Source organism: Pipra filicauda, unplaced genomic scaffold (assembly GCF_003945595.2).
Source record: "Pipra filicauda isolate LSUMZ 115617 unplaced genomic scaffold, ASM394559v2 scaffold54_size4384275_pilon, whole genome shotgun sequence".
NCBI lineage: Eukaryota > Metazoa > Chordata > Aves > Passeriformes > Pipridae > Pipra > Pipra filicauda.
In genome coordinates, this window is record NW_024104698.1 from 931,357 (window position 1) to 946,028 (window position 14,672).

Below are 14,672 nucleotides of genomic sequence, written 5' to 3' on the forward strand. Positions count from 1 at the left end.
AGCAGGGGATGAACAAAGTAAATTACCAATGTACCATTAAATCCCTTTTCAAATGCAGTGCTCAAGGTGTTGGCTTAGGTAGGAATCTAAGCAGTGGAATAATTCCTAGTGTCAGTGAAACTGCACAAATACTAGTCTCAGTGACTCTGAGTCACTTGTTTGCAAATGCTCAATACTTTTTAGTAATGACAGATTTAGTCAGCCCATGTTTTAAGATACTACTCTGTAGTCTGTAATATATTAACATTAAGCCAACTAAAAAGGGAGCAGCTAAGAGTTTTTTTTTTGTTCTGTATTCTTTTGCAATACATATGTTAATTGAAAAAATAGGTTTTTGGAAGTATGGAGTCAAGTCATCAGTTGAAAATTATTTGTGTGCTAAATTGGATTAAAAAGAAACTGCCAGCCTGCGTCCAAAAAACTACCTTTTCTGATGAAGATAGTCTCTTAGAGAATGCCTTTTAATAGTATATTTTTTTCTCACTTCCTTTTTTTGGGGATGCCTTAAAAGTTTCTTTTAGGTTTTTGGAAAAAATCATTTGAGGTCATCAGTGATGACTGTTTTTCTACTGAAATATGGATGCAACTTTTACATAGTATTTCAGAGTAATTTATATTATGCATGTATGTATTTCTCTCTCTCAGTGAAAATATTTTGTGAAACAATTGGAAACCTTTAGACAATCTCCGTGGATACCAAGCCATAATTTTTAAATACAGTTATAAATAGTGGAATAGCTAAGGAGAAGCCATTTTATGATTTTTTTTTTTCCCTACTGAGTTAAAGTTACTTTTCTTATGTTATTATGTTGCACACTTTTATAATACTGTGTGAGTAATAGAAAACCAGTTGAAATTACTGTCCTCTTCATGCAGACAGTTTCAGTCTTGGAACACCGTCTGACTTCAGCTGAAGATAAATTGAAAGAATGCTTAGAAGATCAGCAAGTATTACTTCAGGGAAGCCAGGACAAATAAAAGCTGAAAATTAACTATATTGGTGAATATGTTTCTGCATTGGATTTTGCTATAAGCAAAAACATCAAATCAATGTAATAAAAACTGAAGAAATTAAAAAAAGAAAATTTTAAACAGTCGTGGCAAGCAGATATTCTGCTTATATATTTAATGAAGTGTAGCACAATCAAAATGTAATATTTTCTAAAATCATTTCCATTGACTGTTACAGGACTCTTATTTCAACCTAACAAGATCTTTGAATATAACTAAGCCACTAACTACATATTTTTAGATGAATAGCAGTTGTTATGGAAGTCCACTATGCAGGTTTTTAAACTTGGGCAAGGGTTGTGAAAATAATGTTCTTTGTGCTAAGGCAACATTACCCAAACACCTAAATTAAATAAGACCTAACTCAAAAAATGCCAGAGGTTTTGTTTTCTTTGTCCCATTACATACTCTCAAGTATTTTACAAAAAAATAGTGAGTTATTCTGTATCTTCTAAACATTTTAGTAATGATTGCAAGAAGAGGTAGTATGAAGACTTCTAGTCACAAATATGAAAATTCAGTCACTTAAACTCTGAAGCATCTGTGTGAATTCAGCTGCAAAACTGATGCATTCTGCTTATCTCATTCCCATCAAAAGTAATTTTTCATATTTAGAAAAATCAAAATCATACTTCTGAAGAATCTATTTGAATCATACACAAAATCATAAAAAATCTAGGTCATAACTACAAAAGATTCTTGCCCTACAAGAAAGTCCACATATGCTCAAGCTTTGCATGCTATGAGTGTCCCCCATCAGGTAATGCATTATGAACGCAGATATAAGTCAGGAAAGACTTCTCAGTGTATGTTGATTTGGGTTTTATTTTTAATAAAAATGCAAATCTTAGATGATTCTAGGTTTATTTTTTAATGGAAAACATCTAATTTTTTCATGTCTATGTATTTTTTTTTTAAAATGTCAATTGCAGAACACGTGTTGTAAATCCGTAGTCAAAACTAGGTAGTCATCCAATTTCTGCACCTTCACATGTATGTTGAAAAATGGGACAGTTTAAATGGGGGGAATATTTTAATCCAATTCTGCAACTGACTGTATATAGATAAAGCTCATTTCCCTGGCTGAACCTCATTAACATCAATGGAGTTCAGCTTAGGTACAGAAGCTCCCTGTGCAAATACTATTGCAGTTCACGCCACGGAAATGTGCAGTCAATTTTTCTTGTATAACTTTTCATTTTTTTTCTTAGTAACCACCTTCAGATAGCCGGACATCACCTTGCTTTCTTGGTAAACTCTGAATTTTACCAACAGGTGCTACATATTTTCAGCTCAGTCATAAGTACTACTGTTTATGGCAAACAAGCAGTTTCTTATAAAAATTTTGGGTGCAATTATTTTTATGCAGCATTCTAGCCACAGATTATTTGTGAAAGAATGATCTTATATATTTCAGCCTGACCTTTGATTATGCAATTGTTTATAATACTGTATAACACACAGTTATGTAAATGCTGTCTTTTAGATCAAATGTACTTTGCATTTTGCATTTGCAAATACTCTTGTAGTCTTTTCCTGTTCTTGTCTCCATTAGAAGACACAAAACCATGTAGCTATTAAATTCTTTTGCTTGTTTCTTTTTCTTTCTTAGTGGACTATGTATATGTTTTAAATCTGTAGAGGGTTTTTTTTAAGGTTTTTCAGGATTATTTATCAACCAGATTTGGATATTTGTTTTACTTCTGTATTTTTTAATAAAATCTCTGCTGAAATTTTCTTTTCTGCCTTAGCTCCTATCACTGTTCGTTCTTCCTTTTCAGTACCTGGAATGTTCTCTGGAGCATTCAGTACCTGAATGTTCTCTGGAGCATTCACTGCTTAATCCAGTTTATTCCTCTGCTGTTTGTGAATCTGGTGAACTAACAACAGTTCAAAATTAAGACATATTCTTGTCATTCTATCAGACAGTCTGTTGATTTTGGAACTCAACATGCATGACACTTGTGATTTGTGTATAACTAGTCATGGTTGGTTGAGAACAGGACAGATATATTTTCCTCAAGCTATGATGGCTCTCCTAAAACACAGCCACAAACAGCAAACATGACGTTTCTTTTAAAGAAACACTGATGTGGGCTAGTTACCTTGTTCTCTTGATCCATATAATTTCAAATAAAGTTACAGAATAGAAAAGCTTCCTTTAAAAGCACCTAAAGAGGCTGGTTGAACTCTCAGAAGCACTTACTCTGGGGTTTGTACTCTGTCAAATAACTGGTGACTTGACTAATTTGAATTATAAAACCAGAAGAAAATGACTGCTATTTAGCCTTGGTTGTTCTTTTGCCCCATGGGGAAAAATAATTTCATGGGTCTATAAATTATGAAAATTATATATGTATATTGTATAGATACAATACACTGTATTGTATCTATGTCTGCAGTGAAGTACTGAGAACCCATGTGTATTCTAAACAAGCTGAACCATGTACCTGATGTAGTACAGCTTTCCTGAAACTTAAATTATGCCTCTGATAGTAAATGTAAATAGGCCACACTTGGAGAAAGACTGCTTCCAGCATTCAGGCCAGCTACTGCAGAAATGGCTCAATTACTTATTAAAAAGAATAACCACCCGTGTGTGAATGATCCCCAAGGTTTGTGTGGTGACAGAGAGAAGGTGGCAGCAGGAATAACCTCTCCTGCCGTGGTTGCTGGGAGACTGTCTCTGGAGGAACCCAACTTCAAATTCCTTTAGTGTCAAAGCACTATGCAGTAACTCAGCAAATCTTTGCAATGCACTTCTGCAGACATTTTGAACCAAAAATGCTCTTCCAAATTGAAAGAAATTACGCCAGTTATTATGGTGTCTTAAATTTTATTTGTAATTCCCATCAAAATTTAGTGGAGTTTAATGGAATTTTTTCTTGGCTATTGCATAAATTATGATGTTGAGGCAATAAAGGTATTTTTCTCAGTTTTTCGTTTTGGATGGCAATAGGTATTTCCTTTGTGAGCACATTTAGAGGTTCCTAAGTATAACTGTGGGGGTGAACACCAAATGGCAAAATGTTGCAATGCTATACCTTAAGGCATTTCACTTTTTCTTTTGATCTGAATATAGTTTCTCAAATACCAGGGGGAAATCAGACAGAGACATCAGTTATGCCAGTTGTGCTTTATGGTCCATTGTGCTTTATGGACCAACATGACAACTCAAACTGTATTCTGGGTTTTCTTTATTATTATTTTTTTGGAGGTTGTTTAATTTCTTAATTGACTTTTTTTTTTTTAAACACACCACTACATTCTCCACAAATCTTCACTATTCAGTATTCACTTTTTACTATTGTTGACATATTTTTTATAAACTTAGGGTTTTGGAAAACCAGTTCCTGGACGTGAACGTATCTGAACAACTCCCTTGTCTTCGGGGGATTGTTGTTTCTTGCTTTTACAGGTGTAATATAATAGCTCATTGTTTCATTATCACCTTTATGGTGAGAAACTTAACCTGTAGTTTTGAATTTTGATTAAATTAATTTCAGGGAGGAAAAATTGTGGTAGAATAGGTTCTCACTGCCATTTTTTGATGTCCGGAGCAGATCTTTGTAGCATGAGGAATTTGAAACATACCACTTCCCATCTTTATTTATATTTATTTGAATAAATAAATATGCGGTCATATTTTTAGGGTAAACAATGTTCTTTTTTCTTTCTAGAAGTCTTATTACAGTGTTTCTGAATTATTTTCATTGCCATTTCATAGCTTATTGTCACTCTTAATTTTTCTATTAAATACGCAGCTGGGATGTGACTATTTCCTGGGACATAGCTTTATGTAACCTGTTTACCTTGTAAGACTTGTAAGAATCAGAAATTCTATACTGATTGCCCCAAACAATTAATGAATATGTATGTTCACATTGGATCCAGGAACAGAGTGTTTTTTCAGAGTACCCCCTCAGGGACTTTTGCACGCTTCGGGTAGATAATACAATTGAAGCTGTTTCTTTGTGAGAAAATAGGTTAATGACTTGCCAAAAGGCAGATGTTAATTGGAAAAAGTGCATACAAGTCCTTTCCTTTACAATGTATATGGGTTGCATCCAAGAACAGGTGCAATTTCAATTGACTCAACTAGCAGAATGTGCTGAGTACACTCCTCACCAATTTCACCAAAAATTTTAAATCTTCCGGAAAAAAAAAGAGTTTCTAAACTAATCAGGGAGTGACAAGCTGCACTTATTATCTGTTACAGAGCATATTTATAACTTAATATTGTACCTATAGTTAAACATCTTAATAATATGATAGTAAGATCTTTGATTGTTTATTAGTGTTGTCAAATTTTACTAATGAGCACCGAGGAACCTTATATTAGACAAAATGTGTTAGCTCTTCCAAATTATTTCCTTTTAAGACAGTCAGCAGTGCTAGACAAGGTACCACCAGTGTATTTGTAAACACAACTTAAAGCAGAAAAACTGTCTTTTTCACTGACACATTTTCTGCCACAAAGCTACACAATCCGGCTAAGGTCTTTGCTTTGCCTCGCTTCATTTTCTCTCTGTTCAGAAACAAAAATTAACGAGACAGGTGGAAAAAACCCATGTGGGTATGTCAGGGTCAGAAGAGCTGCTGTTTGATAGTTTAATAGTTTTATTCAAGAATCCCTGGGAATTTCTAGGCTACTCGTACAAGTCCACTGCAATAGGAACTTTGGTGTGGATCCATGTGCCTAGCCTAACCTTGTCCTTCAAAAGTCACTCACCTGAGGAGGGCTGAATGTAAAATTCCTCTCTTTAGGATGCAGCAATGATCTACCCCAGTGCAGGAATCCCCTGTTCAAGAATCCCCTGGGAGCATTGGCATTAGTGGGGGTACCAAGACTGCTGGTGACTGGGGTCATATGATTTTCCCATGCCTGTAGCAAAGACCTGAGCATCAGAGTGCTCAGTGCACTTGCAGAAGCAGGAGTGGACTGAGGAGAAATACTGAGAGTCTCAATGCCATCTAAATGTAGAATTCTGCAGCTCCAAGTAGTAGGTTTGTAAGTCCCTTTATGGCCTGTGCCCTTACAGACGCGGCTAAACCAGAGGGACAGCTTTTCTTCAGGGCTGCTGAAGAGGAAGCAGTTGCCAGAAGAGAAGACCACTCTTGGTTATCTTTTTCATCCTTTGTGCTTTTTACTGTAAAGAAATAGTATCTCTGTCTTGAGTTTTTTTCTTCCTCCTAATTCACAGGGGAAATCCCTGCTCCTTTGAGAGAGATAAAACCTTAGGACCCAGAGAAAGTAGCAAGAGCTGGGAGTCTCTGTGCTAAAGGGTGTCGCTGAACCCTCTTCTGGCCACAGTGGTGGAAGCCAAAGGCTTACAGTGTTTATTCCAACACCTGTATCAAATGTCAATTCTCTCAGAAGATTCAGAAAAAGATTCATAACATTCATAAACAAAGCATATTTGTGTGAGTCTGCTGTTTATTGGGACTTCATGAACAAGTGTCAGAGAAACAGAAGTCTGGGAAGGTCAAAGCAGTAAAATCTTTTCTCTGATTTCTTCTAAGAAAGATTCAGGTGAGCCATATGCAAAGGGTCCTTCTGCTTTGTACTACCTGCATCTTGCACATCTCAAATAGAAAAATTTAAGATGCAATGGACTTGGATGCTAAAAAGAACATGAGTACACTCGTCAAACATTTTTTTAATCATCCTTTAATTAATATTTTTGCCCTATGATACATGCTGGGACCACAAGACCCAAAATGTTTGCTAAAGCCTAAAAAGAGCAATTTAAAAAAGAAAGATTAGATGATTAATGATGGTCTCTATGTCCAAGTTCTGTACTGATTACTGGGGGTATTCTGTTAAACCTCGGTGATGCTACACGTAGAATTTGAGGTTGTGAGCAAGAGCAGGGCTTAGCCCTTAGTAAGACTTGAAAATTCATGTACTTCACAAAAACAGCTTTCACTTCTAAGAAAATTTTGTAAATGTAATAAGATGTGATTAACTTTTCAGTTAAGCAGGGAATCTAATCATGCAAAACATAGCAGATTATAATTGATTGTGTGTAACCATGCTAAGTAGTTTTGGTCTGCTGTGATGTCTCTCTACAGCTTCATTGCTGAAACACTGCGAGCTTTTGTGCAGCTTCTGCAATCTATTCAGTATAGACCTAGCCTATAAATAGCTGCATTATTGAAAGACTGAGAGGTTCATTAGAGAAGTTGTGAAAGTCTCATTCAAGCCAGGCTGATACAGTACCACTCCAAGTTACCAAAGAGTTTCAGCATGTGGGTAACACTAGGCATGAAGCTGGGCTTTTGGCCATGCAGCACCATCGATACCCCCCCCAGTCATCCCCTCAATCGGCCCGGCTGCAGTCTGTCACAAAGTACACTGCACTTCTTACTGGCTCTGGGCACAGGAACGAAAGCACAGCATGTGGGAACTCGTGGTCAGACCAGTCTTGTCCCATACCAGAGCCTGGACGTAGCCAGGGCGTATGCTGGGGGCCAGGGCCACAGGACGTCCTGCCCGATGTACCTACCGGCCTGTGCGGGCACAGCCAGGGAGAGTAGTCATCTTAAAACCACACGCAGGCATAAGTACTTTGCTGACTCAATAGGAAGCCCCTGGCTGAAATCAGTGGGACTTCTCACATGATTGAATTTCCATGCTGGAAATGTCTTAATGTTATGCTCTGTGTTCACATAACTCGGGGGCAAAGAAAGAAAATTTGAATAGCAGCTGATGTCTGTTTTCTTTCAAAGGTACATGAAAAACAAATACAGCCATTATAAACTTCTGGTTAATTTAAATGGGTACTTTGCAATTTATTTCACAGCTATCTGAATCAGAACCTCCCATGTCTGGCTCTGGTGCTCAGATAAATGAGGAGTATTCAGGACTAGGTCCCCAGTTTGTATGCAGACCTTATCCTACAGCCTTTTGGGTACTCCTTTGGAAGAGATGCTAGAACAAAAGAGGTTTTCAGTATCATTCAAACCCATAAAAGAAGAAATATCCGTCATGTTATCTTTTTTTTTTCATTTTATAAAGTAAAATGCTCTCAGCTATTCAAGTATTCCAAGTTGTGTATATGTTTTCTACGTTTCTCTTTCTCTAAATGCTTAACTTAGTAATTTCAAAGTGAGAGAGTTATGCCCTTGTTATGTAAGCTGAGTACTGCAGAGAAATTATCCATATTTTTCTGTTTAATGGATTCAGTAGGAACAAGGAGGAATTCAAAACTAACAGCCTGTAATATCTGAAAAATGCTATCCAGAATGAAGAGATGATGGATACAATAAAATTGCTCTGTCTTCGCCCAAAATCTCACCATTACTTTTATGTTCGTGTACATTGTAGGGTAAAAAATCTGAGCCTTCAGCACTTGTGAAAAATCAAACTGAAATGCCTGAGGTCTCATTTTTAAGATTTTCTCCTTTAAGGAGTAACTTACAAAACTCTATATAATATAGCCCACTATTATTAGCAATGACATAGTCAGGGATTTTTTTGTCTTGTTTTTGGGGGGGGGGGAGTTTGTTTGGCTTTTTTTGGATTTTTTGGTCGATTGGTTGGTTGGTGTGGGGTTTTTTTGGTTATTATTACGTAAGGAATGATTATGCCGTAAGGAACACTGGCTTGGAGGGTTCCAACAGCACAGGTTTTTGTCAGAGAATGCCGATTTGTCATAAGCAAAACGTTTCGCAGAAGCATCTCTGTTTGAATGAACTTCCGATGAAATACAGGGCAAGTTTCCATCACAAACCCGCCTGACTTCCTGCCAGCTTTCCTGGCAACTCTCCAGGCTCCATGGCTCCGGGATGGCTTTGGACTGAACCTGTGATTCTTCCTGACTTCTTTTTTGATTTTTTTTTTTTTTTAGATTAGAGGGAAAAGGTCTTAACATAAATAAAGGTCTTAACATAAAGCCAAGCTCTGCTTGGCTTTTTCTGATTGTTCTGAATTAAGTATTTTGATAGTAAGGATCTTGCATAGCTCAGCCTCATGTTTTGTTATGTGGAAGACCCAGAGCAACTTTCCTCCCTTCCAAAGGAGCTGCTCCAGTTAAACTGCCCTGGAAGTGAAATATTTTTCATACCATGTTGAGCTTCATTTCTGAGCATTTTCAGGAGACCTCCTGGGGCCAGTATTGTCTCTTCTGTTTTCTAAAATGCCTGGTTGCATTGCAGTTTCTCAGTACTAGCAGTGCCCTTCAACACTGTCTCCTTCACTCAGTTCTCCCAAGCCAATTTCTGGGACAGAGGCTGCATCAACCTCTCTGCTGTCTTCTGGTCTCTCATGGCTGCTAGAATTGTGGAAGTGAGGTGGTTTCTTGGGACCCTAGGCACAGAGATATGTTCCAGAAAGCCACCTTGGTGGCTGGCTGCTGGTGCTTTGGCTGCTGCTCCCTGGTTTATCTGCTCCATTTTCCCTTGGAACCAGAGATGTTTCTCTGCACTTCAGTCTGAATCACCTGGGGGGTGCTGGTTGTTTCATTTCTTCTCTTTAATGTGGGGTTATCTGAGGGCTGGGCCTTGTGCAGGCGTGTGTCTGGATGCTGGGGGCTCAGTAGGTGAAGCAAGCTGAGGAAGACAGATAGTTTCTCCTTCTCCTCAGGGCTCACACTGTAAGCAGTCATCTTTATCTGCCTTTGTACTCCAAACTCTTAACCTCTAACAACCTTCTATACATTTTTTTTTAACTTCAGCCCATGAGCATCAGTATGTTAATTGTGTCTGTGCACTTGGGTTAACCTGGCTTTGAAAATATCTGACTGAGAAGAAGCATTTGGCTAACATCAAGATCTGATGATTTAAACTGTGGAGTTGATTTGGTCTTGTTGTTACCAAACAACATAATCCAGCTGTAAGCATGATTTTATACTCTCTTTAAGCATTAGAGTATGTCATTTTTTCCAGACCTCTCAGTATTAGTATTTTCTCAATCAGGGACCCGTTACATCTGAAAATGATTGCTCAAGAGGCTAGCACAGCCAACAAGATCAGCCTGTATTGCCTGTCACAGCATAACCCGGAGCTATAGAAAGAATTGGGAAAGTGATGTGCCCCAGTGTAATTTTCTTGGCAATGTTGTAAGTCCTGCCAGACCCTGAAACCTCCAAGGAGAAGAGGCTTTAAGTCTTAGAGGTGTGAGAGGAAGAGACAACGCCAGCAGAAGCTGAATGCAGGCAGAGAGAGAGGTAGGGAGAGGACAAACATGAACCCCATTCAGCTGAAGTACAGCCTCTAATAATTAGGTTGTTCAGTCTTCACAAATGTACCCACAATCGCTGCCTCCTTCTGCACTAATACTTTGTCCTGCCTATATTGTCCGTCCCACTGTAGCCCATCAGTTCTTCGCTTCTCTCTTCCGCTCTGTGTTTTCACCCTCTCTTCTCTCCCATCATTTTCCTCTGAAAAATTATTTTGCAACCTACGATTAGTGCACTTGGCTGAAGTCTTGTTGGGCATATCAGGAAGTTTTCCGGATCACTCATAGGTGGAGTTTCCCAAAAGCATCAATTTGGTGTTAATGCTGTGCAAACAATGGGCCTGCCAAACCCTGAATAGTGAGGCAACCTCAAAATGTGCCTCCTCACAGATTTTTCTCATGGTTCCTTCACATGACAGAGACACAATGGTCTCCACAGTCAGACAGCAAAAAATTACCATCAGCATATGCCAGGAGAAATCTGCCTCGTTCACATGTTTCTTTCAATTTGCCTGAAGTATCAGTACCAATCCTGTTCGGTAGAAGCCTGTCCAAGTGGCCATTAAAAAGTCATGGTGGGTGACAGGGTTAGAAGTGTAGGTGCATTTTCGAAGTTGCATGTGAATTACAAAGCTCATTTCTACCAGCTGTCATGGGATAACAAACCATATAATAATGACATTGTTTGCAACAGCTATGGGATTGAGTTTAAATCAGGACATTGTCTGTAAGAGGATTTTAAGTAAATATTACAGTTCATACAGCACTAATGTGGCTTGACATAGAGAATTACTTAGCTCGTTTGGGAGCTCTTACTCCTGGTTAGGAGTGGGCAAGAGGTCCTATAGTTATTTCAGTCACAGACTTGGGGTGCCACAAATAGCCCTCCTTTTCCCACATTTCTTTTTGTAAGAGGCTGTTCACACAATTCCCCAACATTTGAATGAAATTTTCCATGCTAGATATCCTTTTCAGGATGAAGTTTTCTAGAAATTTTCTGCCTTTTTGAAGAGTGAGATAATATATGACCTCCCCCTTTGGACCTTTGCTGGAGACCTTCTGGCATCAGAATGCATACAGACAGCTGATGGGAACTAACTGGTGCAGGCAACATTTCTTCTGAGGACAGTCAGGCAGCTAGCTGAAAGCTATCACAGCAAATGACCCAGGCCAGATCAAATGGGAATACAGTGTGACTGAGACTAGCTCGGCATGGAGATTGAGCCTGGGGTAAGGAGACAAAAGAGAATATCTGAAAAATGCATAGAGTAGCTGGGGTCTGTAGAAGATGCTGAGAAGTTTGGAGAAGGACTGAGGAGCTTTGTAGTATTGGGAGAAGTCAAGCTTGGGGCAAAAGGAAGAAATGACCCTGGTCCATTAGATCCTGTTTCCTACCAGTTTGCAGAGCAGCCTCTAGCTCAACTAAACATCTATGGAGCTTGGTATTTTGCCCAGCTGTTCACTTGCCCTGTGGCAGGAGTGAGCATGGAGGTTAACACCCTGCTTCTGCTATTGGTTGCTTCACCTGTTCAAGAGGCAAAGGTTGATATGGTGAACCTAAAAGCATAAAGAAAATGCATACAAAAGAAACTATCTGAAACTGCATGTTAAAATCCTTTTACTGAGGCAGCTCTTGAGAATTGAATTTTGTCTCTGCATCTGTATCATCAGCCTGGCAGCTGTACTCTGTGTAGGAAGCAGTGGGATGGAGATCTGAAAAGGCTGATAAAGAGGGGGATGTAGAACCCAAAACCTGGAGACTGCGAAGTTATAAGCAAGTGGTTTGAATTCTTGATTGACATCTGAGAGACCCTGCAAGAGAGAAAGCAACAGAGTTTAAATCAAGAGACAGTGAAAAGCAATGTTGTGATTATAGGTCCAGTCAATAGCTTTTATGTCAATAGGAAGATGAGGAGGACAGGGAAGGACCTTTAGAGGGAAGTAATTACTTCTGCATTAAAACTGTGAAAAGTGGAAATGTGAAAAGCTGCAGAGGAAGTTGCCTGTTCTACCTGAGAAAAGGGTTCTGCTATCTATCTAACCAGAGTTTTATAAACCATAGACCATGTTTATTTGTTGCTCTTCCTATTTGATTTTATAATGGTGAGTACATGCTTTTGAATTTCTTAAAATCAGTGTGGTGCTTGCACCACATCCTCTCCCTCTATTTATTCAGCCTCTAATAAACAGCCCATGCTGCCTTCCTCTCATGTGTTCATGACCTCATTAACTCCAAGGTATTTTCCAGTCTCCTAAGCACCCTGCAGCATTTTTCCCCTGCCCCCTTCTTGCCAGTGGCACTGAGAAGGTATCACCTTGGCTCCTGTGGCTGCTTCTGTACACCTGTTGAAGACAGAAGGTCCCACTCATCTGCTAGATGCTTCCCCTCAAGCACAGGAAGCTCCATGCCTGGGAAAGGTGCTGAGCTAAGCACAGCATCCTCAGGGAGCCTAAAAGGTTTGATTTCCTGCAAAGCCCACCATTGCCACTGAGAAGGCTTTACCTCAAGCTGTGTCTGCTGCTTCCCATTTAGGAAGCTCCCTTGGAGTCCCTGGCACGGTGTGCAACGCCTGGCTGTGTGGCGAGGGGAGACAGGGCTTGCTTTAAAATGCATGGCGAGGGTTTGGAGCAGCAGCCTCAGGTAGATGCAGGGGGAAAGAGAAAGGAAACCTGCTCAGTGAACTAGAAATTCCCACACTCTGTTGTCAAACATGCTTGTTCACTGGTGTGGAAAAGGGAAGCTGCGGAGAAGAGAAATGAATTTGAATGCATTTTAATTGGGATTATGGGCATATGGTGTGGTGCCATTTGTTTTCCTCTTCCTGCTCTGCACTGGGCCTCTAATACCTTCACACATTTGCCTTTATTTGCCACGTCAAAAGAGAAAACAGCAAGCGGCTTTTTTCTCCCCTCTCTTTGGGGCCACACTAAAAGCTCTCACTTTGCCCTGAACTTTGCCAAAGGAACAATCATGATTTTCAGAAAAAGTGCAGCCACATTGCAAAAACAGATTAAGCAGCTCTGACTTACTTTTATTAAACTTTTCAGCTGCTCCTTGGAGGACCTTTGCTATTTTCCAGCAGCAGAAAGGGATGGATTCAATGGAGGAGAGGAGACGTGATGTCCACAGGACCACATGTACATAATTCACCAGCAGCTGGATAGTTATGTTTTATTGTTATGATAGTATATTTAGTGTTTTGTTAAAAGCTACTTAGGGAGCTGTTTCCCTTGTTGTGCAGCAGTTTGTTAGCTCTAAGATTCAGACATAAGCCTTTAATTATGCGTAGCATCACCGCAAAAACAATTTCAGTTCTCTCCCCTGCCTCATGCATCATCTTGGGATGCTCTGCATTTGAATGTGAACAAGCTATTGTTTAACATAGCTTTAAATCATTACAGAAATGTTCTGTAGCATCCATTGGGAAAGGCTCCTTCCATCTGCCCTGTTCATTTCTCAGTCATGTTGGGAACCAGGGCCAGTAATCACAGAAATTTTGTTTAAAGGTTAAGCACAGAGTAGCTTGATCTTCATACACTGTGCAGGCTAATAACAGGTGAAGGTGTTACTCAGAAACATTTAAATAGGAATACAAAGCTTAAGATTAAGCATCTTTTCCAACCTTCACATAAGTGTCTTTCCATTGATTTTTCAAAACTGTGTATGACACAGTATAGGCCGTACAGGGGACTTTAAAGCTAAAGCCCACTTAAAATAAGTCTCTAGCAGAGTTGTAGACAGTTGGCATCTCCTCCTGGCACTACTGACACAAACCCTCTGCAGCAGACTTTGGCCAGCTCAGTTCCATGGCATTGCAACCTGATCCAAACTCTAAGTCTGTAGATCCTGAAAAGAAAGTCAAAACTTATTTTTCTTCTGAGAAATATATATTTTTTATTATGACTTAGATTTGCATAAAAAGTATAAAACACTGCCTAATGTTTTTCCATACATCCTATATTTGATGCTCCTATTGTCCCATAGTTTCTGTTTCAAATAATGATGAAAAAAGTTGTATTAAATTTATATCAAAGGAAACTGGGGAAGCAGAAACATGAATAACAAACACATGCATAATGTGATTCTGAACAAAGAAACCTATGCCGACAGTGCAGGGATGGGCCATGTGTGTACACATGTATGTCCTTTCAGTGTATTGCTAACAGATTTTGGGGTTCTGTCTGACCAACTTGATCTCCTTTTATGATCAGGTGACCCGCCTGGTGGATGAGGGGAAGATTGTGCATGTGGTCTATCCGGACTTCAGCAAAGCCTTTGACACTGTCTCCCACAGCATACTCCTGGAAAAGCTGGCAGCCCACGGCTTGGACAGGGGCACTCTGTGCTGGGTTAGGAACTGGCTGGAGGGCCGGGCCCAGAGAGTGGTGGTGAACGGTGCTGCATCCAGTTGGTGGCCGGTCACTAATGGTGTCCCTCAGGGATCAGTGTTGGGCCCAGTCCTGATTAATATCTTTACTG

At 39.4% G+C, this 14,672-nt stretch overlaps 1 protein-coding gene across 1 annotated transcript in view; it reads left to right on the plus strand.

Annotated features, from left to right (window-relative positions):
• The window catches only part of POC1B (POC1 centriolar protein B), a 44,107-nt gene extending 43,110 nt beyond the window's left edge, over positions 1 to 997 (plus strand). The window contains exon 12 of the mRNA XM_027732924.2: positions 877 to 997. Coding sequence (XP_027588725.1) covers positions 877 to 978 — 102 coding nt within the window. The 3' untranslated portion in view covers positions 979 to 997. The remainder of the gene's footprint in view (positions 1 to 876) is intronic.
• The last annotated feature ends 13,675 nt before the right edge of the window (positions 998 to 14,672 follow it).